This window comes from Oryzias latipes, chromosome 16 (genome assembly GCF_053564925.1).
Source record: "Oryzias latipes strain Hd-rR chromosome 16, Olatipes_Hd-rR_3.1".
Taxonomy (NCBI): Eukaryota; Metazoa; Chordata; class Actinopteri; order Beloniformes; family Adrianichthyidae; genus Oryzias; species Oryzias latipes.
Window position 1 is genome coordinate 27913349 of NC_136252.1, and position 27930 is coordinate 27941278.

The following is a 27930-nucleotide window of genomic DNA, read 5'->3' on the forward strand; positions in this document are numbered from 1 at the left end:
CACTTTTCATAAATTTTTATAAAAACATTAAATGTCTCATCAGCAAAGAGTAAATCACATATTTTCCTAATTCTCATATACAGTTGTTGCTTTATTTTGCTGGTCAAAATATAGCTGTGTTTAAAAAACAAACAACCAAACAGCACTTTCAGCAGCAAAATCATGAAACCGCTCCGACTTCTGTGTATCACCATGTTGGAAGCATCTCCAAAGCACATCACAGATTTCAACCATTCAAGCTCCACGGCATGCATTGGACAGACACTTGAAACATCTAGAAAGCTACATCTTGACCAGATATTTCTACATATTAGACTTTGTTAATCTACAATCATAAATATCACAGTTATTTTACAGCCCCATAGGGGATAACATTTGTCCTCTCTGCTTTCACAAACAAATCAACGTCAAAATGAAAACCACTGCCAGTCGCTCTTTCGATTTTCCACAGAAGCCCTTATGAGAAGAAGACCGGAGAACTTCCATCCATCCTTTATGATTGGCTTTCATAGGCTGAGACGGCTTCGCCGTATAAGTCGGAAAAGAAATGGTTTCTCTTCTGCTTCAGTGCTTGCAGGAAGTCCTGGACTCGTGCTTCCCGGGAGGCGGTGCAGAGGTGTAGTGCTTCTTGTCTTCTCTTGGCATCAGCTGGCTTCCCGTTCCCCTGATGCTGCAGGAGGTCTGCTACACAGGCCCGGTCTGCCTCCAGCTGCTGTAGTGCTTGTTCCTCTCGATGAAGCTCTCTGGCTTTCTGTAATGCAGCAAACAACTGAGGTCAGGCCTGCTGCCACAGACAGAAAACCAGAATTCAAACTCCCAGGATTGGAAAGAAAAAAAACAAAAACAACCAGAACTTTAGCAAGAATTCAAATTAATAAGTTCAATTTCAGAAAAAAAGATTAGTTTTTAATGCAAGAATTTTTCACTTTATGAACTCAAGTTTTACCTTTTGTTAGTTTAAATTACCATTTCTGAGGAAAATTGTTCAAAACACACTAAACTGCAATAGAAAGATCTTTTTTTGCTGAATGTTGGATCAAATCAAAGTTAAGAGCTTTCTTAATACCTAAAAAATTTAAAATTCTTTCGTTTGCATTTGCTCTAGGATTTCCATCCAGCTTTCAATTCAATAAACTTCAGATCTGGGAATTTCCTCTGATAATTTTGCTTCAATATTTGAAAAAGGTCATCATCAGATCCACAATAATGTCCCACTAAATCGAATCTTCAAGTTTTTATTTTGTGATTGAAAGTTGGAGTCTCCAGATTACGAGTGGTTAATTAATTAAATTCATAATGGTGAGCTCTTATAAAGTAAAATTAAAAATAAAATCAAAAGATGTAAGGTTTGTTCTGAGAATCCCTAAATGGGATTTGTTCAATCTATACTGGAAAGATGGAAATCTCTTTATGCAACTCTTTGGTTGTAGCACGAAGCTGCAGATTCTTCTTTTGAAGGAGACACTCCCACAGAGGGAGACGCTTCAATCGACTCCCTAAAACCGGTTTTTAATGCAGAGACAAAGTCAGCGGCTGGACTTTAACTCTGTGGCGTCTTGAACAGAACATTTCACAGACGTGTAATAAATCTGAAAGTCTTCCAGTCTTGAGAGACTGAAAACACAAACTGCTTTACAAACTGAGCGAGTATTTACCTGGTCTTTTGTAGAAGTGTCAATGCTAAATATACTTCCACAGGGTTTGAAAAAACAAAGAGCTTTCCTTTTCAATAGAGGAGCTAAGAATATACTCCATTTGGGACTTATTTTAGCCTTTTCCAGTCAATAGAAATCAGGTCAGCCAATGGCCAAATGAGAATGAAGGAGAAACAAAATTGTAAAGAGTAGATTTCCTTTTGATACAGTAAAGTAAAATGGGAATTTTACTTTAGTTTGTCATTGATTGAGATGGCAAAATAATTTATTATCTTTGAAACTGTTCTTCATTAACTTCACTCTCAAGCTATGGACACATCAGGCATGTGACGCACGATCAATAACTCACTAAACGTGAATTTTTAGACACAAGTACAGCCTATGATGATCATACTGGTCAAGCAGGGAAGGGATTCTCCTCCTGGTTCTTTTTCTACTGTTTACTAGTGCATGACCGCCACCTATGGTTGGAAGAGGCTTGATGTGAAATGTCAAAGCAGCGCATATTTCATGAATCTTGTTCCAGCCGTTTTCTTTCACAGCTCTATTCCTTTAAAAAAAAAAAGACATGGTGTCATAGAATTCCGGCCGGGCCTAAACCACAGATATTCATTTCTCCTGCATGGTCAATTTTCAAACGGTTGGATCTTCTGTGAGTTAAAAGGGACGCCATCCATATGTCACAACCAAATCTGAGTCCCTGATTGATCTTAGTTCAACCAGGTTGCAACGCACATTTAATGGTTTTGTACATAGAGCCGTAAAATGGACATAAATGTGTTTAGCTCCCTGTAAACCGAGGGCAGTGTGAACGTAGCTAAAGGGCTTTGCCACAACTGGACTGAACTGAACTTCAAGCAACAGTAACTGTTTTTCCCCTCTTAGTTTATGGTGTGCCTGCAGAGCAGAACAGGCTTTAAAAATATGTGAATATAAAAATAAAAACCTAGACTTTTTTTCTTTTTAATTAAATGGGTAAATAGTTAAAGTTTCTCTCAGTAAGGACACAGTGAACCCCCCAAAAAAGTAAAGTAGGACTAACCTGGATGGATTTGTGGTTTAACTGATACTGCAGAATGGCTTCACACAGATTCCAGAAGGTGTACTCGGGCCACAGAACCGACTGAAACACCAGACAGGAGTGGGACGTCTGTGGATGGACAACATCTGACAGTTGACATTTCTCCAAAGACAAAGATTTGGATGCCAAACAACAAAAATAGCTGATTTTTGAGAAAACAGCTCAAAGATATGCCTGTAACTGGAAGCAGCCTTTCTAACAAACAAAATAAACAAAAAAAGAGGGAAGTGATGTACGTCTGCCGTCATTTAAAGCTTGTTGTTAGAATAAATACTGTATCGCATTTGATAATCATCCAGTAAAAAAGGATAAAATAATGACAGAACTGAAGCGAAACCCTGATTTGCAGATCTTAAAAGAGTTTAAATTAGTATTTATTTGAGCTAGTATTTCTTTTTTTAATTAGCTGGTTATAAAACTACTGAAAAACCCAACCAGAAATACAAGTTTAACTGATAGGATCACAGGCACTCCCAATACTGGAGAAGAAAACAAATGACTGCAGCGGTTTAGTAATAATAATTCACCTTTAGCCACTACTATTGTACACGTCTTTAATCTTTCATCGTGAAGTGTTTACAAAAATGTACACAAAGTGGCGTATTAGCAGAGCTGTCTTCATACCTGCCACAGGAGGAAGTCACTGAGGCGCACCTCTCCTGAGGTTCGGATCAGGAGATCAGGATTAGGAGAGTTATTGCTGTACAGGCACTCGCTGAGCAACGCCTCCGAAACATCGCTGAGCACGACAGAAACGTGAGCGGCTTGTCAATGTCTCCAGATTATCTGTCTCAATGCTATTCAACACAGGAGTATTGATGAGATTAACCCACAAGTGTCTGGTGAACTGCTCACCTTGCCTTGATCAGGCCCTGCTCAACTCCCCAAGCCATCTCCCTGACGGCGTTGGTGATTTCATATCTGGACGTGTAGGCAAAGCACACGTTGAGAAAACATCTAGAAATAAAGAAGTCATTGCCGTCACAGACGCGTCATGGAATGATGAAACGAGGCTGGGTTTTGCCACTAATCATCGAGTTTACAAAATAAAAGCACAAATACAAAGACATACTTGTTATTAGTTTTAGTTGTTAAAACAGCTTTGGCAATAAGCTGCTGAAGATCAAGTGGCAGCATGTTCAAGTCACCCAGCACCCGGATACAAACGCCATGTTTCTCCAGATTTTCCCTTTAAGACAAAACAGAAACCTTTAAGGGGAGAGACAGATCTTAAAGCAAATCATGACAATTCCAGGAAAAAAATATATTTTCATTTTTGATTATCAAAATATTGTGTGTGAATTTTACTGACAGAAACTTCAAATAAATTCTTGCAACCACAGAGCATTCTGTGGCCTGGTGGGATGTGGAAGGCTGGTTTGCAATGTGCCCTGCATTATAAATCCTGTTGGTAGTGGAAGATATTCCACAGCAGACATCCAGATTAAGAGTAGCTGTCACAGAAAATATTGTTATCAAGGCTAACAATTAAGATAAATCCTCAGAGAGAGAAAAAAGTTCCTGAGCAAACGTGTAAAGGCTGTTTGTGGAGTTGCAATTGAAAAACTTTCCCAACTTCATTGCCGAAACTGATTTTCAAAATAATGTACCCACTTGGCCGAACCTAAAGTCTAAAGCAAAAATCACAAACTTTCACCTTTATGTTGAGAAATACAAAGTCTTATGTTTAACTGGGTTTTTTTCATCCACACCATATCATTCAAGTCCCAATCATACCTTTACTTTTTTTTAACATTTAACATTTGAAGCAGTTTTCTCATGGAGGACATTTCATAAAATAAATTAAGTTAAAATTTTATTTCAGAGTATTTCTTTATTCAAATCGTTCTGAATCAGTAGCAGACGCAAAAAGAATGTTGGGAAAAGCTTGTAGGTGTGACATAGAGGCTACTACGGCAAGCCACAAGCCTGCTGCTCCACTCCAATCTGAGGCTTTGATCTCTCATCTGATGATCTACTTCATCATTCCAACATTAGTAAAGTATCATACTCAATTTTTGAGGAGAATATAGGAATAACAGCTTCAAAAAAAAATCCCTTTTCTTAAACACGTTTCCAACAACAAAGTGTGACTTGTTGAAACCAAAGAATATTCAAATTTTCCCCCTTGAAATTACATGTGTGACTGAAACAAATCTGCTTCCTCTTAAGCTGCGCTGTGAGGAAGCTCTGAATCACATGATGAATCAAAGTCACTAGAACCATAAACAGCAAAGTGGAAATCTGTCCATAAAACTGACCGTTCCTCCAGCAGCCTCTCAAACTTCTGCCTGGCCAGGTCCAGCAGTCCGTCCACCTCTTCTTTAGTGCGCTTGAAGTTCTCAATGCTGAAAGCATAAACTGTCACTTCTGGGATACTCAGCTGCTTGCACCAACGCAGCGTCTGGTGTGAAAGACAAAAGGGGTTAAGTGGTGTGAATATATGGCCCGTAATGGCATGCATTTCCCCACATGAATTAAAAAAAAAACGAACCTCTGCCAGCTTGTTAAAGCCCTGCATGTGCCCTTCCTGGCGCTCCATGTTTTTCTTACGTGCAAAGCGGCGATTTCCATCCATGATAAAGGCCACATGTTTGGGCATGGGTCCTGCCTAGCATTACACGGGATCAGAGAACAACAACAACAACAAAATTCAACAACTGGATGATGGGATTGTAAAAGTCACAAAAGGTTTGAGCGTTAACAAACTAAACAACTGTCATATGTCCATAGGATTGCAAAAACAAATTAGTGTCCATCTGATTTTACAAAGGGATGAAAGCATGGTTGTGATTAAAACAAAAATGTAGTCAGTAAGTTGAGGGCGTCTCAAATTCTGCCGAGATTTTTCAGAAACAAAAGATTCCTGGAAGTTTAACTGAATACAGGAGGCTTTTTTTAGTCTCTCAGTTTCATTAATGCCAAAACAAAGAAACTAATTATTTCAACAAATGGATTTAGCCCGATGCCATAAAGTAAATACTATGTTGGACAGTCAACTTAGATCTGAACTCTGATTAGCAAATCTGAATAATAGGACAATGGTGTTATTGTTTGCCTGTGTGCATATGAAACAAATTGCTTAATTGGGAAAATAATAGTTAGAACTCAAACAAACGCTTCTTTATAGGTTTGTTATGTCTTTATTATATGAATAACTATAGAGGATGACAAAGATAATTTCATATTATATGGAGCAATAAATATCCTGAACTCAAAGTTTAAACCCAAAATGGCACCAGAAGACAGCAGTCTTACCTTAAGGACATTGGAAGCGATCTTTTCAAGCAGATTTAATTCACCTTCCCTTATCCACGACATTTTCTGCCTTCAGACGATCTGAAATTCCGTCATTAAAGCATTTTCAGGTGGTTAAAAACCAAAAACACGTCCCAGTTTGTTAAAAAATATTAGTCCACTGTTGCAAGCCTTCTATTTTTGTCACATTTCTGTTCACTATTACATTTCACAAGCAGCAGCTAAGCTAGTACTACTAGTAGTGGGTTTCAACGTCAACTGCCAACAGGGCTCGCGACACATCATGCAATGAATTAACTGCTAAATGGTTATTTAAGTAAATAAAAAACAACTCAAAATCCTCCAACAGGAACTCACTCTCAACGGAAGCCGCGTTTTTCATTCAGACCATAGAAGAACAAGTTGTTTTCTCATATTTCACAGCTTCCAACTCATAGCTTTTACGATGACGACCACTTCCGCACAGGAACTACGTGCCGTAAATGCGTCATGACGACTTCCTGTTGCACGTGCATCCTCGGATTTTCAAATCACGCACATTGAGCATTTAATTGCGCGCCGTTGTTTGTTCTAAACACACAAGAAAATTACACGGGTTTCGAATTATATGTATTTTAAAGAATCAAATAAAAACTATGTATATCGATGTATCTTCGCCTATTTAAAACAGCGAGTTCTCCTACTCTTTGTCCAATCGCTTTGCGATGTCAGAGGTTGCAAAATAACCGCCAAAACGAGAGCAATGGTCAAGAAACACAAGTGAATAACTAGAAATGCGCATTCACAGAAGTGCAACTATTCTGAGATAGAACAGAAATGCATTACGAATGTTATGATTAAGCTGTCTACTTTCAGACTAAAAGCAAAAATAAAAGTTGGTTTTGCTAAGGTTTTTTTTCTTTCTACTTTGAATAGGTAATAAATAAATATCTGGGTTTATGTCTGGAGAGATAAATGAAACTCAAGGTATTTTGAAGAAGCAAAAAAAGTACATGCTTATACGAGAAGTCTGTACAAAAATAAATGAACAAAAACACACACAGAGATTTCACATATATCTACGAAGCCTCATAGAGGCTGGATAATAATTATTGATGTCAATATTTTTGAAGGGTAATTTTAATGTTTTTTATTATCTATCTGCTGTTTTTAATATAGCGAGAGTAACAAGGTAATTTACCCCTTGTGGGGAAAAAGGTTCAATTCAATTAATTTCTATTCTATTTTTTCCCCATCAGACAACCCAGTCTCATCCTAATACACAACACATGTCATTTTTCGGCTGACATTTGGAAACATCTCAGCAAAATCAAGCCTCTCCTGCATGTCGCAGACTCCCAACCTTTGACACTTTTGATAAATCTGCTTAGGGGTTTGCTAAGTTTCACGGTTTTCATTGTAAATTCTATTCTTGTACAGTTCATGTTTTGGGACTTTTTGCCATTGATAAAACACGTTGTTATGTGTTGCTTATTTATTTGGATTGATGTTGAAATGTGTCAGGGAATCACTCAATTGAATGCCATTAGACTTAAGTGAAAAAGAGTGCTTCAATGTGCTAAATGTTTAATTTTGTCAACTTTTCAGACTTAGAAACACATTTGACCCTCACATAAAGCTAAAAAATATAGTTAATAGTTTCCCTCACATTTTGTGTATGGATTGATTTTATGAATGATAAAAAAGCTTTTTCTGTGAATCCTCAATTTTGTCTCTTCAAAATATGGGGTGCAGTTCCGCCTTTCACCACTAGAGGTTGACATTAAGTTTGTCAACAGTTTGTTTGGACTTTTTTTGGTGACAAAGAAGAAGTTTAAGATTTTTGGGGGGGTTGAGGTACTGGCCCTTTTTGTTCCGCTGGAGAACCCTGCTTGAACGTTGAGTTGGAGAACACACTAAGTAAGAAATCCCAGCTGCGTGGACCATCGGCAAATCCACCGTCCACGGCGGAATCACGCCGGAGTAATAGCGATCAGAATCAAGGCGTTCCAGCGCTGCCGTAGCAGATTCAGGGTCAACGGGCAAAGCAGCAACTGCCTGCTACTGTCGCGTTAGCCTCAACCCCTCTCTGCGGGTCTGGGGGGGGGGGGGGGGTCGGCTGGGGAGGTAGGGGGCGGGAGTACACCGAGAAAGGGGACGACTCAACACCGACAGGAGGGGGCTGGAAGTCTGAAACACTTCCAACCTGAAGGGGCCGGCGGTTTGGCCACAGCACCCAGGATTAGCTAGCTTGCACCGTTGCGGCTAAGTGAATGGGATCATGGAGCCGGGACCGTCTGGCGCTGGTAAGTCTTTTTCTTATTATTGCAATCAGTCCAAATGTTTGAGTCATGACTGTATACACAGATTGCATTTGGGGAAGTGAGGCATCCTAGAAAGAGGATGCAGTAAGTTGATGTTAGCGCCTCTGTCTCTGCATCGCTACGTTTTGGGAAGATTAAACTGAGATGGAGTGGACATGGAGAGGAGTCTCATGCAATCTACATGCACCACACCATCATTACAGAAAACAAACAAATACAATATTTAAGAGGAGACTCCGGGTGGTGACAATGTGTCGTCTGCCATGTGCGGGGGCAGATAGGTCGTGGGAATCTCTGAGAGGATGATGGGAACGACGTGAATCTGCGGCTGAATCCCGCCTTCAAGCAGCCGCAGCAGCAGCAGCAGCAGCAGCAGCAGCAGCAGCAGCAGCAGCAGCAGCAGCAGCAGCAGCAGCTGGCTGAGTCCCGCAGGTCCCACGCAGCACAGCATCCCCCCTTTATCATGCATGTCTTAAACACCATTTGCCTAGCATGCAACCTCAACCCTACCACCTGCAAAGATCGATCAATTATTTACATGAAAACTAAAATCAACAGTAATTAGATTGTGTGTGTTAGCAGGAGGAGGTAGTTTTGTTCTGGTGGACTTGGAAAAGCTCGTGTATTTACAGTAAACTGGATGTCAATGGGCTTTCTCCCTCTCGTCCTGCATAATTCTCGTTCAAATTTATCTTTAATTGGCAGTTTTCTTAGTGAACACTGAGCCGTAGAAGCAAGAATTGAACAAAAAAGGTTGTGTTTTACTTAACTTATCTCGTAGTTGGGAAAAGTATTGGATGCTTTACTTTTCTCCACTTTTGTAAAACTTTTTTTGTTTGTTAACTTTATCTTTCACTTGGAGTAGCTCTTATTTTCTTAATTCAAGAGGACCGGCGATCTAAAATCACATTGTCCTGCTGGTCTAAATTTTGAATGGAATAGACTAGTTTTTATTTTATTTGTGATTGGAGGGGGGAGGGCCCCTGGGGGCCCTTTATTTCAAAGTCTGCTTTTGTGTTTGAAGTGTGACAGTTGTGTGGCATTTTCCTGAAACCGATTAGACATGTTTACCACACGGTTGATTGCCAAATCAGATCTTTTGAGCTAAAGTGTTGATAGGTGGACAGGACTTTCCATCCTAACAGCATCAGTTGCTATTTTTTATTTTGAGATTTTTAATCATAAAGATTTAAAAGTAACATTTATATATAATATGATGATCTGGAGGTGATAGGGTCATCTTTTAGAAATTAAGTTTAAAACTAAAGATTTTCTTTAATTCAAAGTATTGAAAAAAAGTATTTAAAAACATTTACGCTATGTTACTTTTAAATCTAGAAGGTATTTCTTCATGTCTGGGTCTTTTTTTTTTGCTAGGTGGTTTAAAAAGCAGCAGGGAGTGTCTTTATATTGTAATATTTAAGTTGCACTACCCCAAAAGAAACTGCTATTGTGCTTGTGATATGTGAAAGCCCTGGCTCTGCTCTTCACCATCTGCCTTCACTGGCACAAGGGGGAAGTCTGCGTCATTGTGTGTGTGTGTGAGTGTGCGACAGTCCCGGCACACGCACGTTTGCGCGTGCACATGCTTTCTTGCACCTAGAAGAGTCAGCATGGTCACCACATGTCCGGTGTCTGTGTTTACTGTTTTTGTCAGATGTGTGAGTCCACACCAGAGGAGGATCCACACTTTGAGCGGAGAGCAGCTTTCTGTGTTTTGCAGGAGTTTTCTTGAGTTAAAGCTTGGTGGCCACATAAACGTATTGATCCGATTATTCCAAACTCCGGTTTAAGACGCTTTGGCGCCTCTGCCTGATGTGGGAACGTGATGCGTTGGAGCAAAGAGGCCAAGGTCTTCAGCATGACCGCAGCAGCACCCCTGCCTCCTCCCATCTCCTCCTACAGTTCTACTCATGCAGACACACACAAGTCCCCTGATATCCATGACAATTCTGTGTTGCCGTGGTGTCTCCATGGTGAGGCTGGGAATGTAGAGGGGGGCCCCCCGTGTTTGTGTGTATGAGTGCGTTCATCGTAGCAGGGGCGCTCCCTCTGCCATACACCCGTGTATTTCTGTGTGTAAGATGGAGGAGCAGGGCAGCTGGGGTCTTTGTTGTGATGGTGGACGGCTGCTCTCTGGGGACCCAGAGGTTACGGCAGTGGGGCCCTCTTAGACAGGAGTCACTACTAGCACCCATTTAAGCAGCCCCCCAAAAACCTTTCGATAGAAGACCCTCTAAACTTAGAAAAATTTGCTTTAAAAAGAAAAAAATACATAAAAAATGGCTTCTATCTCGTGAGATACTTTTATATAAGTCAGTACCAAGGATTAGTTGACAAACAAACGTGATGGATGTGGAAGTAAAAAAAAATTTTTTTTATTTTGAAGGGACAAACTTACACATCCACCAGAATACACCCATTTATGTTAACACAGTCAGGATAGTGCTTTGTCTCTTGTTTTTGTAAGACTTTCTCTAAAAATGACTGCGTTTATGAATTAAATGGATCATAAGTTAAAATGTTCATCAAAAATGTTCTTCAGTAAGCCTAGAGAACCAAAAAAAGTGCAAAAAATCCTACAGCCACGTTCTCTTTGTTTTATTTTGATGTTTTAAGTTAATAATGTTTGCTTGGTTAAAATAATTAGAAACAAGCAAAAAACCTAAAACTTGATAACTAAATGTGATTTTGCATTTGACATTTTCTAATTAATTCTTTTTCTTTGTCTCTCTCATTCTTATGTCTCTATTCTCCTCTTTGAATAACCTTCATCTCTGATTTGGTTGTCTATCCTGTTTTTGAACCTCACTTCCTTTATTTTTGTAAATTTCTCTCTTTTTTTATAACCTCAAATATACAAAACTCGCTTTTTTCCTCCCTTTATCACTACTGTCCACTTTCATGCTGCGTATCTCTTGTGTTTGCCTTTATTTTTTCCTCGTCTTTGCTTCCTTCCTGTCACAATGCCCATGTTTGTGGCCTCTTTTGTGTTGTTGTTATGGCATCCTTCCCTCATTCGTTTCATTTGTTCGTCTCATTCTGAATGTTCTCACTTCTCCACAATGACTCCGTCATCGTGAATACCAACCTAAACCTGTTGGTCCAGTGCCCTTGGGGGTCTTCCCCCCTCCCCTCCAGCAGGTGTTTCATGCCCCCCGCCGGCCAGGTATGGGCACCGTGGGGAAGCCCATCAAGTTGCTCGCCAACTACTTTGAAGTGGAGATCCCAAAGATGGACGTCTATCACTACGAGGTGGACATTAAGCCTGACAAGTGCCCACGGCGAGTCAACAGGTAGCGGACAATACGACACACGCGTGTTTTGTTCTTTTGTCTGTTCTTCTTTTAACCTCCTGCAGTCATTTCAGAGATCAGCCCACCATCGTTAGTCTTATGCAATTTGTGGCGTCGGTTTGTGAATTGAAAAAATCAACATGCAGCTGAAATGCAGCCAGTAATGACCATGTTTTCAGTCTGTCAGGAGCCATTGAGGGCGGACACTTTGATCATGAAACATTTCATTCTTTGTGCATACTTACAGTTTGATGACCTCCATGCACGTTTAGGGAACAAGCAAAGCTTCTCAGTGCCCTGACTAGACTTTTCATGCGTTTTTATGAGGGAAAAGATGCAAAAAAAAAGCATTATATACACGATCTTTGTGGTTTAACTTACATCTTGTAGTTTTAGGCCAAGTCTAGCACACATTGCTTTAACTTTTCGTAAAGTCTGATCCTTGTCAGAATACGGTTTGGTTTCTGATGTGCTGAGCGGTGAAATGGGATAATAGGACGAACTTCTTCTGGGCAGATCAGTTTGATCTGAAGCTGCTGAGTGCATTTCGTCTGTTTGTTATCTATGCTTAAGTGATTGGACTGGCTGGGTCAAAACTGCTTTTTTCCGTGCATGTTGTGGAATAAACATGGAACCTAACCCTAAATTTAGGCCAGAGAACTCCTTTTCAATCATGTGACTTACTTGTGAATACAGTATATTTCATTAAGCATTAATTGTACCAATATTGAGTATTTGTTTTATTTGAATTTAGACCTAGAATAGGCTCAAAAGGAAAGTTCTACATATGGATTTAGTCACGAGACAATAGAAATGCAGATTTATTGTAAAAAGGTTCAAATCTTTCCTTCTGCTCGTCTACAGTTAAATTGGATGTAAAGTAGTCTTGAAAAGGTGAGTTTGGGGTTAAGTGAGGTGAGTTTTATGTAAATCTGTTCTTAAGCAGCTGGATGTTAGCCCACAGCGCCGCAGTCGTCCCACCTAAAGTAAGCAAGCAAACCTCTAAACGCTCACCGCTGTCATTTGATTTCTCTGGGGTGGGAGTTTGAAGGAAACGGGAACTACCTGCTTCAGAATGCCCACTTCCATGTGAACAAACATGCAGCTCTGTTTTTGAACTTTCCTGTATATTTCAGGATTTAATGCTAAAGAAACGGCAGGAGAACATCTCCATAACTGCTGTGATAATGAAGCATGTGCTCTGTTGTGGTAATAAGTGTTATAAGTGTTGTAGAGACAGCTGATTACATGGAACGGATGGATTAGATAATAAGAAAAGGGTAAAGATAATAAAATTTATGAACTGTAGAAATTGAAAAAGATTGAAAACGCTCTAGATATCTGCTCGGGAAGCTTTAGAAGAAAATTCTAAAACCTTTACCTTCTTGGGTCTTTGAGTGTTTGCATAACAGTCTGAAGTCTGTGGAGGAGAGTGTCTTTTCATCTGCACATGTCTGTTTGAGGCAGCAGCATTAGAGCCAGTCATATCCAGAAACTGAGATAGGATTGAGGATGCTGGCTATGTGCTGGGAAAGGCTCTGACATCCCAGCACAAACAAGACTGTGGGCTAAAAAGCACAGCATGATGGAAAACTCTGCACACTTTCAACTACAGTGCATCTTCCCCGAAATAATTACAGAAGGGCATTCCTGCCTAAAAAAAAATATGATGCACTCTCTGTGTTTGCTGTGTGGAATAAGATACTGAAATGACTTCCCTTTTGAGATCAATAATTCTTTTTTTTCTAGTTGAGGTTTGAAGTCACTGGAACAGGATGAAACAGGCTTTCAGTTATTTTTTTTATATTTCATATGCAAGTGTCCCTTGTTGAGATGCTTTGAAAGTAGTTCCAGCAACATTACATGGTTATAAAGTGGCCTGAATATAACCTGAGCTGACCTCTTAAAGGCATATGGTTAGTTTAGCTTAATATGTGAGGGGAAAAACATGAGACTTCAGTTTTCCCTGAGAGAAATGGGCTGATCAGTGTAGGAAACATCCATTTTTTAGAAGCTGCTGAATTCCCTTTCGGGGTCACATGGCTGCTGGAGCCAACCCAGCTACTGTTGGGCGAAGGCAGGGTGCACCCTGAACAGGTCACCAGTCTGTTGCTGGAGCACGCTCGCAGGTTAACACCTAGGGGCAATTTAGAGATGCTAATTCACCTATTAAGCTTGTTTTTGGACTGTGGGTAGAAGCCAGAGTGCCCAGAGAAAACCCACGAATGCACAGGGAGAACATGCAAACTCCACACTGAAAGGTCTCAGCTGGGATTCGAGCTAAACGCAGCCTGTAAAGTATTAAAGTAAATTCAACCTAAGTATAGAAAGAACAAAATTATTGCAATTATCACAGGAAAAAACAAAACAAAAACATTTATATTGGACATTTTCGACAATTATGGTGTATTTCTGCTCAATAAATCACAGCATAATTACTTTTTTGTGAGTTATTATGAGAGTGAACAGTACAATCTACCAATCCTCTATGTGATATTTAACATGGTGCCATAGCAAAGCAATTATCTTGGATATAAAAAGCTAATTTAGTTCCAACAGCCTTTAAGCTTTTACACAATACACAAAAGTTTCATAATTTGTCAAGTCAAATTTTATGTCTATTCAACAAGAAATGTTTCATCAAAGACATTTCAAAATGCAGGAGAATGTGTTAATTTGTGTGTCACATTTGTCTCTCAAGACTCCCAAGAGACGCAGCAACGTTTCTTTTTTTTCTTTTGAGCTTAATTTTGAACTGACACACACACTTGTCATGTTTTCTTATGGGATTCAGGCAAAAGTTCTTTCATGCTAGTTTGCATGCAGGTTTCCTCTTATCTTCAGATTTTCAGGTCCACACTTGAAATGTCGTCATGATCGATACGCAGCGTTTCACTTTACCCACCATTCGGTTCAAACCTCCACATTTGGATCACGGTTTTGTTTGAGTTTGATACAAATGATTAGAGTACAGTATTACAAAACAACAAAAAGAAACAAAAATTCAGAAAAATGTTTTAACATTTTTTATAATAATTCAATTCCGTTTTCAATTCAATTCTATTTGTATAGCCCAAAATCACAACAGCAGTCGTCTCAATGTGCTTCGTAAAGGTAATTGTAAAGTGAACATAAAATCAAAAGGATCATGAATACATGGAAAAAAACTCTTTCTGTTGGCTTATATTAAGGCTGATGTAGGTGTCAGATATGGTTTGGTTTCCATTCATCCATCCATTTCCTATATCCGCTATGTCTTTTTCGGGGTCACGGGTTGCCGGAGTCTGTCCAGGAGTACATCCTGGACAGGGCGCCAGGCTGTCGCAGGGTGACGAGCACTTCCACAACTTGCAGACTCCACACAGAAAGGTCCCAGCCAGGATTCGAACCAGGGCCTTCTCGCGGTGGGGCGAGACGGTTAACCACTGCCACAATAGTTGCAGCATGGTCTTGGCGAGACGCAGTCAGCTGTTGTTCTCCATCTTGAGCCTTGAATCCTAACATAGTCTTGTGAGGTAAGGTTGTTACTGGGATGGATATTAGTAGGGATGCTACAATTCTCAGTAGAAAACTGAACCGTACTTTACAGCACTGAACCGAATGGTGGAGAAAGTGAATCATTGCATCCCGCCTGCATAACGGTATGTTAACTTTGACAGTGTCAAACACGTGTATTGCTACATTTAAGAACAATTGATTGTTTTATCACATTACACTAGGCTTAGTATAAGCCAACTGAAATGTTGTCTTCATTGTTACTTACATTTACAAAGTATTAGTTCTAATTTTTTGTTTTTTTTGTTGTGGAGTGCTTTGTAATAAACAAATCAAATATCGAACTGAAACAAAGTCAACCAAATTGTGGTGAAAGTGAATGTATTCATCTAATCCAGACCTGATCTTTTTCTAAGAGTTCTCACTTGAGTTTTAATTCTGTTTTTTTTTTTTTTAAAGGATTTTCTTGGTACAAATCCTAAGAAGAAACCTCTTAAAACAGGATTTTTCTAGATTTTCATACAAACGTTTTTCTCTGAAAGTTTCTGACACCCAGAAGAGCTTCAAAAGCTTCAGTCCCTGCCGGATTTGAGACACAAAGAGTTCAATAAGGAATGCAAAGGTTGAGCCCTTTGACCTTTCGTTTTCATTTCCAGCAAGACCTCATCCCCCTCACTTAAATGATCGCCGACACATTGAACATTGATTTCCGCCGCCGCCTGCACCCCCACTCTTCTTTTTTTTGTCTTTCAACCCCCTTGTGACAACGATACACTTGCACCCTCCAGCTGCATCTGATCATGAAGCGCATCCCAATATGGCCTTCGGATAAGCCTTTCTATTTGTCCATATCATGTTGTGATTCTTTCTGCAGAGAGGTGGTGGAGTACATGGTGCAACACTTTAAGCCCCAGCTCTTTGGTGACCGAAAACCCGTCTATGATGGCAAGAAGAACATTTACACGGTGCTAGCGCTTCCCATTGGGAGTGAGAAGGTAAGCCTTTGTAGTGAACTGTACTGTGCTGTGACATAAGCTCATCTCAAATGTATTTTTTCCACAGGGAGCAATTAAAACTGTCCTAAGCTGGTTTGGATAAGAATGTTCCTCTTGGGCAGTAAGATGAGTTTTTTGTGGGTGAATGTTATCTTGTTGTCGGATAATCCTCAACAATTATCTATTTTTACAGGTTTTGGGGAAGACTTTGAGTTTATTGAGCATATTCGAAAATATTTGGCCATTATGAATGTCTGATTGTTTTGGAAAATGTTTATTGTATCTTCTTGAAGTGAGATTGATGCCTTTCTTCTCAGCTTCACAAAACGTGGCAAAGCTGCCGGCAGTTTCAGACTTTGATTTCATTCGGCTTCGCACATGGAAGTCTGGGGGGGGTTTTCTCAGGGTGACGACGAGAACAAAAATGATCCTTCATGGCCGAGAATTGGCCCAATATATCATTTGCCTGCAGATTTTTATTTAGGTGTTTTTTTATACAAAAAAAGAAAAACAAAAAAAAATATTGTCACCCTTCCTTTTTACTGTTTTTTTTTTTTAAATAATCAAAATTGTGTAATTATAAATTCATAAATTATTAAGCAAACCTTTTTTTTCCCATGGCATTCATTAATAGGAGGAGATATTCCTATTAGCTATTCATTTGGTGGCATTTTATGCCGGCATTCCTGATGCATTTGTCAGTGGTTGGACTCTTAAGCATTCTTTGCTCTGATATATTAAGAAATGCTATACAGCTGCATCATATGTGGCCTTATAACATTCTGGGAAGCTCGTTTCCCCTTTTAAATGTGACTTATTTATGAAGTCATCTATTATGAAGTTGTAACTGGATAAGTTACATAATGTCTTCTGTTTTATAATAAAAACCCTTGTGGCATAAGACACAGTTCCTTCCGTAGAGGGTGGCTCTTTCATAACTGAGCCAACAATAAGATGATATGATTTTTTTTTCTTTTTTTAATTTTTACATCTGCAGCTTTGCATCTTTATTTTATACAGATCTGTATTTTTGGTTGATTTTAGGCTTCTTTTGAACCTAAATTTTTGTTGTTGTTGTAATTGTTTAGACTTATTTTCTGTTTGGCGAAACAAAATTGTCCGAGTTCAGAAAAAAAAAATGTTATTCTGAACTTTAACAAGGAAAAAGGTTTTCAACGTATTTGATATCTTAAAAAAGGTCAAATGTATTCTGTTTACAGCTGAGTGTCTTGTTATTTTTTAGGTGGATTTTGAAGTAACAATTCCTGGTGAGGGTAAAGATCGAATCTTTAAGGTGTCCATTCGTTGGCTGGCCAAGGTGTCATGGCGCCTGCTGCAGGAGACTCTAGTCAGCGGGCGGCTGCAGGTTCCCCTCGACTCGGTTCAAGCCTTGGATGTGGCCATGCGTCACTTGGCCTCTATGAGGTACACTGAACACTGACTCAAACGTGCATCATCAAATTTTAATTCAGTCACTCCAATGAGGCGGCTCTATCTGCTGGATTGTGGGCTATTATGTTTAAAGACCCACTCCCATCATCCTTTGATCTATTGCAAAAGTGTTCCCAGTGGTCTTTAAATTATGATTTTGCAGAGCAGCAGGAGTACATTAAACCTGAGTCACACCTGAGTTGTGGGTGGGACTGTTGGTGCAGAGCAAACCCCCCCCATTTCCCATCAGCGAAAACTGAGCTATCTGTTGACACTCTCCTGCTAGCTTAAAGCCCCTCACACCTCCAATTTAACATTACTGGTGCAACAAAGATAGTGATCAATATTGGAGCTATCCATTCGTACAGTTTTGATCCAGATTCCAGCTCAGGCGAGGAAAACAAAGACGTACATGGATGTATTTGTCTGCAAGTGCATCAGAATGAAGCGGAGCAGGGAGCTCGTGGCCTGCCTGATTGTCGCTTTTACAAAACTACAAGCTTTTTCAAAGGGCTTTTTTTCCCCCCATCTGCTCCTGATTCACAATAGTTTGAATAAACAAAAATGCCACAAGACCAAAAACCAAAACCACAATTTTTATTGGAGTGAGTCTTTAAGAATGTACTTTTTTTTTTTTTTAGCAGTTTATCTTTACGGAGTTCCTCACTTCACGTAAATCTCCTCATCATCCTTAAAGCTTCAGATTTCAGAAATGTTGTTAACTGAAACTTGCATGAAAGTTATTTTTGAACAATGTTGAGATGGAATAATAATAGTTCTAAACAGTAATTTATCTGGAAATTAAAGGAAACAGGAAACAAGTGTTAGTTTGTAATGACCCTTCACTGTTCCGTAGATTAATAAAAGCATATTTGTTGTTGAGTCATACTGAGGTGAACTTTCCGGACATGAACTCACTCTGAGATCATCCGAGTTTGGATAATTGATTGTAGTCACCTCTTCACCCCCCCCCCCCCCCCCCCCCTCCAATTAGGTACACTCCAGTGGGGCGCTCATTCTTCTCCCCACCTGAAGGATACTACCACCCACTTGGCGGGGGGAGGGAAGTCTGGTTTGGCTTTCACCAGTCTGTGCGTCCTGCCATGTGGAAGATGATGCTGAACATTGATGGTGAGTCACTCGGAGTGTGTGATCAGTTGTAGGTCTTTGTGGGTTATAGGTCGGCACTTGTGCGACAAAACCTGCTCGATATGAACTAACCCAGTGATTTTCAGAGCTCCAAAAAGTTGACAGTAGTCTGGAGATTTTCTGCTTTCATCTCTGAATCCTCTTGTTGCCCTGTGCCTCCCTCTAGTGTCTGCCACGGCCTTCTACAAAGCCCAGCCTGTAATTGAGTTCATGTGTGAGGTTTTGGACATACGCAACATTGACGAGCAGCCCAAAACGCTCACAGACTCACAGAGAGTTCGCTTCACAAAGGAGATCAAAGGTAGAAAAATGACATTTGTTTGAATACTCTTCCAAGTTTTCAACTGCAGAATGTTTATAGAACTTTCTTTCCATGTCTCCTAACTTTAACGCGCCAGTGTCACTTGTTCGCAGGTTTGAAGGTTGAGGTGACGCACTGTGGGCAAATGAAAAGGAAGTATCGTGTATGCAATGTCACAAGGCGTCCTGCCAGCCATCAAACGTAAGTCTAAAGCACAAACTTCATCCTTCATTGAATTCGCGCTAAAATAGGTGAAGAACTTTTTAATTTTATTAGTTAAAGGTTATGAACCAGAGCAACAAATATATATTATATATAAATAAATAAATACAAATATAAATAAATATATAAATTTATTTCAGCCTGATAATCTGCTTCTCTTTTACACACAGATTTCCTCTCCAGCTTGAAAGCGGGCAGACAGTAGAATGTACAGTGGCCCAGTACTTCAAGCAAAAGTACAACTTGCAGCTTAAATACCCCCACCTGCCCTGTTTACAGGTTGGCCAGGAGCAAAAGCACACCTACTTGCCACTAGAGGTAAGGCAGTGTGGCAACCGGCTCTAGAGATCAATAAATTAACTAAGTGAAGGTTGATCTGCAACATGTGTTGACAATTCCAGGTGTGCAACATTGTAGCAGGTCAGCGGTGCATCAAGAAACTGACAGATAACCAGACCTCCACTATGATAAAAGCCACAGCCCGCTCTGCACCAGATAGGCAGGAGGAGATCAGCCGGCTGGTGAGTTGCTCGAAATAACGACTCATCAATGCTGGAAGCTATAAAATGAGTGTCAGATTGAGATGTCGCTCACGTCCTTCACTCTCAACAGATGAAGAATGCAAACTTCAACTTGGACCCATACATCCAGGAGTTTGGGATCAAGGTGAAGGATGACATGGCTGAGGTGACGGGCAGAGTTCTGCCGGCTCCTATTCTGCAGTATGGAGGACGGGTAAAAACGTATTCCTTACTTTTGCTTTGTTTCTTAAGCATGCATTCCACAGTCTGTCTAAACCAATGTCTTATCTTGTGTTTTGTACGTTTTGTTGCAAGTTTATTTGAAAAGCGTCTCTAAAATCAAGTTGAGTTGACTTGGTCGGCTCTGGTCTTGTCTCCTGTAGAACCGTGCCATAGCGACTCCTAACCAGGGAGTTTGGGACATGAGGGGAAAACAGTTCTATAACGGCATAGAGATAAAAGTCTGGGCAATCGCCTGCTTTGCCCCCCAGAAACAGTGCAGGGAAGAAGTGCTCAAGTAAGTATAAATAGAAAAAGACGATTATTTTGGTGTAGGATATTTGGCAATAAAAGATAAAAAATGGAGGTGAAAAAAAGGAGGTAGGATTATTTGAACCTAGGCTTTTTGATTCTGTGGATCCTCATTTTAAGATTTTTCTATTTTACTCTCATCAGTTGTCATTTTTATGCTACCTTCACACCAATGAATGCGCATATTTGCGTGTTTCTGGCTTCTGCATTTACTAGGCAAGTTTACACGACGTTTTTTGGACTCTCTGAGCAAAATGCACGGCCATTGAACATGGATTAAAAGTTAAACCAGTTGAGCTTTGACCAATCAGGGACTTGGATTTGGTAGTGACATAAGAGTAGCATCCTTTTTGATTCACGGAAGCACAAATCTTTTGAAAATTGATCATGGAGAGGACATTAACAATTGGGGTTTTTGCCTGGCATGAAAAACAGTCTTTCATGAATCAGAAAGGAGCTATGAACGAAGAAAAAGCCTGGAGCAAAATTTATGAGATTTTCTCCGCTTTGACGTTTTGCACCAAGCTAGTATCGGGTAGAGTCCAGTGTGAACACCATATGCTAAAAGTGTTTATAAACCAGCATTAAGTGTGTATTTGTACCCGGTCTGAGCGTAATATCAAAGCTATCCCCTGTTGTTTAAGGAAAAATTGTTAGGATGAGGCAACAAAGAACTGTGACAAAATAGAAGGGATGACAATGTTTGCAAATGAAAACTTGGTGTTGTATCTGCTGCTAACTGTCAGTAACTGCACTGTGCTTTGATCTTAGAAACTTCACGGACCAGCTGCGTAAAATCTCAAAGGATGCTGGAATGCCAATTCAGGGCCAGCCTTGTTTCTGTAAATACGCCCAGGGTGCAGACAGCGTGGAACCAATGTTCAGACACCTGAAGAACACATACTCTGGACTACAGCTCATCATTGTCATTCTTCCAGGAAAAACTCCAGTCTACGGTATTTCTCTGCTTTGCTTTTTGCTTTATTGTATTTATTACTTTGGATCAAAGGGATGAACAATTCTAAAGGTTTTCCAGGCAATCCTATTTACTTTGGAATTTGAGGTGTAGCAATCAACTGTTGTAACTTTTCCATATTTTATTTCACCTTTTTTTTTAAATAGCTGAAGTAAAGCGTGTGGGAGACACTCTTCTTGGCATGGCCACCCAGTGTGTTCAGGTGAAGAACGTGGTGAAGACGTCACCTCAGACCCTCTCCAACCTCTGCCTCAAGATCAATGTGAAGCTGGGAGGCATAAACAACATTCTGGTGCCTCATCAGCGGTGAGCTTTTTCTAAAGCGACATTGAAATGTGTTCTCTGAATAACTGCTAGACAACCATTGCAGACGGTCTTCCTTTGATCGTTCTGATGTTATTAATTTCATTTTTATGACCCATTTTTGCCCTTTTGCAGCCATGCGTGGGTGGAAAAGGTCTAAAACTTTTTTTTTTTTTTTTTTTTTTTACAAAGCCTCATTAAAGTTTTTTTTTTAAAACTTGTGTTAAAAACATTTGATGTCATTTCTGTATTGTCATAATATTACTCATTGAAATCCTGTGCTACTTGAGGAAGTATAATTTCCCAGTTCTCTTCCATGTGCCCCCTCAGTTCAGCAGTGTTTCAGCAGCCTGTTATCTTCCTGGGAGCAGATGTCACCCACCCCCCAGCTGGAGATGGCAAGAAGCCCTCAATTACTGCAGTGAGTCTCTAAAATCATGAATTTGAAAAAGTTATGGATAAGACTTGGACTGGTCTAATCTTAACATCTGGGTAAAACCTGTGTTTTCAGAAGTGCTTCTGACTTTAACTAGGATGAACTCAGTACTCATTTACTTCTGCCTTACAGGGAAAATGGAAATGTCCTAGAATTTAATCTCCAATTCTTTCAGTAGGGAGATAAACCAATAAGTTATCGAGGATAGGCTGCAGTTTGAATACATTACATTTTGTTTTTAGTTGCACTTTACAAGACGAGTTGAATGCCATTTCCACCATTAAAGCATCTCTCCCAGAAAGTCAGGTTTACACAATTTTACCATTTTTAATTGGATTACACATTTAAATAATTTAGTCATTTTCATAGACAAAATTAATCTTAGTTTAGCTGGAAATGTTTTCCGTTTTACAACGTGAACCCTCACAAATAGATGTTATAATTTCTATCTTAATTAAATAAATCATTCAAGCACAATAAATACACATGTTTAGGTTTGTCATTACCTAGAAAAAATCTTATTTTGTGATCATAAATACTCTGTTCACTCAACCTTCACCTCTAAGCTTCAATAAGCACACATTCTACTGGACTTTCAGTTTAGCCTCGTCACACCACACATGAGCACGAACAAAGGGAAAAAGGTAATAAAGGAGGAGCTTTACGAGAGACACGGATGCCTCATCACCGACTGTTTAGACAGGAAGTGACGGCAGCTACCGTTCTCCCTTTACCTCACCTCAGCTGTGGTTGGCTGTGTGGTTGCCTAGCGATTATGTCGAATGATTGAGTCACACAGAGAGGATTGGAGGAGAATAGGTAAGCCAGAAGCATCCTTACACAGGAGAAAATAGGTGATAAAGAATAACGTCGAGCCTACGCATTTCTCCAGTAGCAGCACTTAAGGGATGTTCACAAAAGTACACACAGACAAAAAAGACTGAAAGTACAACGATGCAACAAAGGAAGGATGTTGTATAGGCCATTTTCCAGTGTTAACTTTGATTTTTTTTTGTAGTTTCAGAACAAAGGTTTTTACGTATATGAAGAGCTATTACTATGTCAATTAGTGTATTTAAAGACAATTAAGTGTCTTTATTCATTCATTTTCTACCGTTTTATCCTTTCGGGGTCACGAGGCTGCCAGAGCCTATCCTGCCTATCCTGGCTACTAGGACTGTTCGCCAGTCTGTCGCAGGGCCACAATCACACACCCATTCACACAATCACACACCCATTCACTCTCACACTCACACCTAGGGACAATTTAGAGTTGCCACTTGACCTATGAAGCATGTTTTTGGACAGTGGGAGGAAGCCGCATGCACGGGGAGAACATGCAAACTCCACACAGAAAGGTGTTGATGTTTGGTTTCAGGTCCCCCAGCCGGGACTTGAACCAGGGGCCTTCTTGCTGTGAGGCAAGAGCGCTAAACACTGCGCCACAGTGCAGCCCAATTAGTGTCTTTAGTGTAATTTTTTTTCCAACATCTCTGCTGCTCCCCCTCTTTCAGGTGGTGGGCAGTATGGATGCCCACCCCAGCCGGTACTGTGCCACAGTGCGGGTCCAGAGACCCAGGCAGGAAATCATCGAAGATTTATCTTACATGGTGCGCGAACTGTTAATTCAGTTCTACAAGTCGACCCGATTCAAGCCCACCAGGATCATTTTCTACAGGGATGGTGTTCCTGAAGGTCAACTGCCACAAGTAAGAGACTCAAAGAAACGCACTGCTGTGAACTTTCCAAAGTAAAATGTTTATTTAAGGGGCCTTTTTCTTAATTTATTATATATTATTTTTTATATATGCCTTAGAAATAAAGTATTATTATTTTTGGTTATGTAGATTCTCCACTATGAGCTTCTGGCCATCAGAGATGCATGCATAAAGTTGGAGAAAGACTACCAGCCTGGTATCACGTACATCGTGGTACAAAAACGCCACCACACACGCCTCTTCTGTGCCGACAAATCTGAGAGGGTGAGTGCTCCACTGTTGTTTCAATCCCTCCTGAAATGTCTTTATTACATGTCTGTATTTATATTTGTCTCCTTTTCTTTTCCAGATTGGTAAGAGTGGCAATATTCCTGCAGGGACTACAGTGGACACCAGCATCACTCATCCCTTTGAGTTTGACTTCTATTTATGTAGCCATGCAGGCATCCAGGTAATCAACTCACTAACGCGTCAACCTTTGACCCCAGCCCCCCCTGCTAATGCAAACCATTTTCTTTGCCAGGGCACCAGCCGGCCGTCTCATTACTACGTCTTATGGGACGACAATCGTTTCACCGCTGATGAGCTGCAGATTCTAACCTACCAGTTGTGCCACACCTATGTGCGCTGTACCCGCTCGGTCTCCATCCCGGCACCAGCCTACTACGCTCGTCTTGTGGCCTTCCGTGCCCGCTACCATCTGGTAGACAAAGAACACGACAGGTCAGTAGGTTTCAGGTCATTTTTGGCCAAAATAAAAAAAAAAACTGTCGTTTTCAGAGTGGCTGTAGTTCTCCCCCTTACTAAGAGCTTGGAGCAGAGAGCTTGTGCCGCGCCCATCGTATTTTTTATTTCACAAAGAAGCCAGTTTTTAAACAGCATTTTTCGTCTGCTCTTGATTCACAACGATTTGAAAAAAGGAAATACTCACTGCAACAGACTGTCCAGGGTGTGCCCCGCCTTCTCACTGCAGTAGCCGGGTCAGGCTCCAGCAACCCTGTGACCCCGAAAGGAATATAGAGGGTTAAGAAAATGGATAGAATACTCAGAAATGCAATTTTGTGCCAAATCTTCTCAAAATATGTCCTCCAGCATCAGAAAAATGCCTCAAGGACATGTTAAAAACTCCCCAAAAACACAATTTTCATCAGTGAGTCTTTAAATTGGTGGGCTGTTGATTCAAATGTTTAGTCTACCTTCTTTTTTTATTTTTATTTTTTTAAAGGATTAATGTTCTTGGCTTTGTTGTGTCATTGCAGCGGGGAGGGCAGTCACGTGTCGGGTCAGAGTAATGGCCGGGACCCCCAGGCACTGGCCAAAGCTGTTCAAATTCACCACGACACTCTGAGGACCATGTACTTCGCCTGACCTCCACCAGCCATCGTTCTCTCCCACCTCATTTCTACCTGAGTAGGCCGACCGCCCACTCTCACCTCATCCCCATCCCTTACTCCCAACAACTGCCCACTACACACACACACACACACACACACACACACACACACATTCCACAGACCTGTCAATCAGTTGTTCATTTCAAGAAACAAAGTTATTTTCTGTGAACAGAAGCAGACTCTGACACCTAATGCACTCAAACATATTGAACATTGTCTCTTTAGTTTTTTTTTTGTTTTGTTTTTTTACTTCACCAGCACAATTGGTCTTTTTTATGTTGAATTGTTTAAACCGTTGGGTATTGTTATGTAATTGTACAATATGCTACCTTCACTCTCCGATGTATGTAAGTATGCAATACAGATGGGAGGAAATAGAAGCGATGGAAAGGAGAAAACAAAAAGTCCAAAAACATTTGAACTGCCACCACTATGCTGCCTCGTTACCCATCCGAAAGCTGGATGCCAGTGTTCTAGATCCTGTGGTATGGGGATCTTCAAGAGGGATGCACATGGGCACGCACACTTACATGTATCATTTTTAGCATCTTCATGAACTACATTTGTGTTTTTATTCGTTTTTTTTTTTAAATGTTTTTTTTTTAAACAGCCTTGAGGCATTTGAGGTATGGTACATTAGCACTTAGTGTTAGCATGTAGGTGCTAGGAGTACTACACATAAAGATTTTCTTAGTAGATGTGAGGCGAACCCTCTAGTCTTTATTTTCGCAGAGGCGGAGGGGACAGGTGTAGCAAACTGTAGTTTAAAGGAGAAGGTGCTGTTTCACTCTCTGTCCTGATTGGCCAGTCCCTAGACATTTTGCTTATAGAGCTAACCTTAGCGTAACAGTAGAGAAGGACCATTTGCATAGAGTGTATCAAATGTACTTGCACCCCATGCACCTATACCAGCATTTTTAACCAGCCAAAACTGATGCCAACCAATAGAAAAAAAAGGGGCACTTAAACAGGAAGATAATCTTACTTCTGTAGACATTGCTCTTTTTAAAAATGTATGAGGCACTTTTTTATTTACTTTTTTCTTGATTTATTTTACTTTAAAATAATGAACCTCTTCCACAAGACTGTACACCTACGTTTTTATAGTTTACGGCTAGAGTTTCCAATGCTTTCAGAACAAAGGTAGTAATAAGCGAGGTCAACATCTTATTTTTAATTTAGAAAAAGGGGGGATAGAAAAAGTTATTCAGTGCTGAAAAGTTTAACTTTGATTCAGACACTGACCTTGCTCAAGTCATTCTGCACATTTCTACTTATCAGTGAAGATGACGTCAGAGCATGTTCGCTTCATCCACCCACAAAAGTCTTTGTGTATCTATACAGCAATCTTCCAGCTGCTCTGTTTCTACACAAAGCTCTGTCCTCTGCAGGCTTTTACAATTTAGCCTGAAAAAACAAGCACACACACAAAAATCCCATATTTAATGACCATTGTGGTCAAATGCACTTCCTGTTGGTCTTTTTTTTATTTTTCTCCATGCAAGCCAAAATATCATTCATCAGCCTTTGTACCATTAATATGTAGCCTTGCTGACAGTTTTCACTTTTGGCACTTCATACCTGCAGCATCCCCCTGTTCCAATCCCCTAGCCTGTAAGCCAATCCCTATTGGTGCTCTGTGTGCATGGGCTGCACAGACTGGGGATTGCTCTGATGGACAGAGTGGGCCTTCATTTACAGCTACTTAATAATATACTCTGCCTTTACATCTGGATTTATGGATTAAAAAAATGCATGTAATTATTGTTTTTTAATTTTTATTTTATTTTGATGACTGAATATTCTGAGCCACCTTACTTTTGTTTTCTTAGAGGTAGGAGTCTTGTGCTCAATTGTTTTTGCCTCCGTTGTTTTTGCCTCAATTGTGTAATGGTTATAAAGACTGCTATTTCTTTTGTCATGATTATGAATATTGTAACTATTGTGGGAGTGTATCCTTAGGGGGGCGCTGTTGAGACTGTCTCAAAATTCCACCTCAGTTGCCCTTTAAACGCCTCAAATCTTGTCTGATCTGAGCCCTTAAACATAAGATGAGATATCAGAGGAGTTTGATTTTTAAATCATGTTTATGAACTTGCATAATCAGAATGCCTTTGTACACGGGTTTACTGATCCTTCATAGTGTCCAAGGTGATTTGTATATATAAATATATATATGATATTTACCTGTTATGTATTTTGGCCCAACAAATGCTGGGCCTTTCACAGCTGGGGCCAAGTGTTTTACTTCTGTGCTAAACAAACAAACAAACAAAACTGTCGGGGGGCAATTTCCCTGCACCATGGAAACCAGATGCAGTTCTTCACTCACCGAAGCCACAAAAGCACCTTGCAAAGGGGGACACAAAATGGTGGTCACCCTGGAAATGTATTGTGGACACAGAGAGCCCGCTCTTCTCCACGCAGCCTCACGGTTTGACAAAGCAATATTTAAACCACTGACCAAGAACCGTTCTTGTCATAGCACTTCCCAATGGATTTGAATGAAATGACATGGAAACATTTTATTTTGGCTCTGTGTGTGACGGTATGAGAACTGTTGGTAGGGTTATTTTTTAAGAAAATAAAATTGTTTTTTTTAAATGACTGTTTTCTGTTTTTTCTTACTTTCTAATAATTTATTGACACTGAAACGTTGTGAAATGTTAAAATATTATTAATTCCTCCCATTTTTAACCTTTTTTTATTCTGGTTTCGCTTTTATTTGCATTAAAAATGTATCAGAAACGTGGGCTCACCTCTGAGTGTGGGCGGAGCTTCATCCTCTGACGTGCGGTGACACAGAGCCCACCTCTTCCTGTCGGTGTCAGTAAAGCAACTTCACCATATTTAGCTGGCTTGACG

The 27930-nt window shown here is 40.2% G+C and overlaps 2 protein-coding genes across 3 annotated transcripts; one reads left to right on the forward strand and one right to left on the reverse strand.

Annotated features, from left to right (window-relative positions):
• Nucleotides 1–24642, reverse strand: dhdds (dehydrodolichyl diphosphate synthase). Of its 2 annotated transcripts, XM_078932759.1 has the most exons (10): nt 24603–24642; nt 24276–24371; nt 5995–6075; nt 5231–5347; nt 4998–5140; nt 3809–3925; nt 3592–3693; nt 3361–3475; nt 2698–2805; nt 1–751 (listed from the first exon to the last, which is right to left on the reverse strand). In XM_078932759.1, the coding sequence occupies exons 3-10, from the start codon at nt 6055–6057 to the stop codon at nt 494–496; spliced, it is 1023 nt and encodes a 340-aa protein (XP_078788885.1). In that variant the 5' UTR covers nt 6058–6075; nt 24276–24371; nt 24603–24642; the 3' UTR covers nt 1–493. The 2 variants fall into 2 exon arrangements, with proteins under 2 accessions (XP_078788885.1, XP_004078359.1); XM_004078311.5 differs by lacking the exons at nt 24276–24371; nt 24603–24642 and adding an exon at nt 6352–7802.
• Nucleotides 8059–27669, forward strand: ago1 (argonaute RISC component 1). Its single transcript, XM_023964186.2, has 19 exons — nt 8059–8279; nt 11407–11593; nt 15963–16083; nt 17327–17508; nt 18509–18645; nt 18830–18964; nt 19078–19165; nt 19357–19504; nt 19588–19707; nt 19799–19921; nt 20091–20224; nt 21010–21194; nt 21361–21520; nt 21848–21938; nt 23468–23662; nt 23801–23935; nt 24021–24122; nt 24195–24394; nt 24931–27669. Exons 1-19 carry the CDS (start codon nt 8255–8257, stop codon nt 25037–25039), a joined length of 2577 nt encoding a protein of 858 aa, XP_023819954.1. The 5' UTR covers nt 8059–8254; the 3' UTR covers nt 25040–27669.
• Nucleotides 27670–27930: the final 261 nt, after the last annotated feature.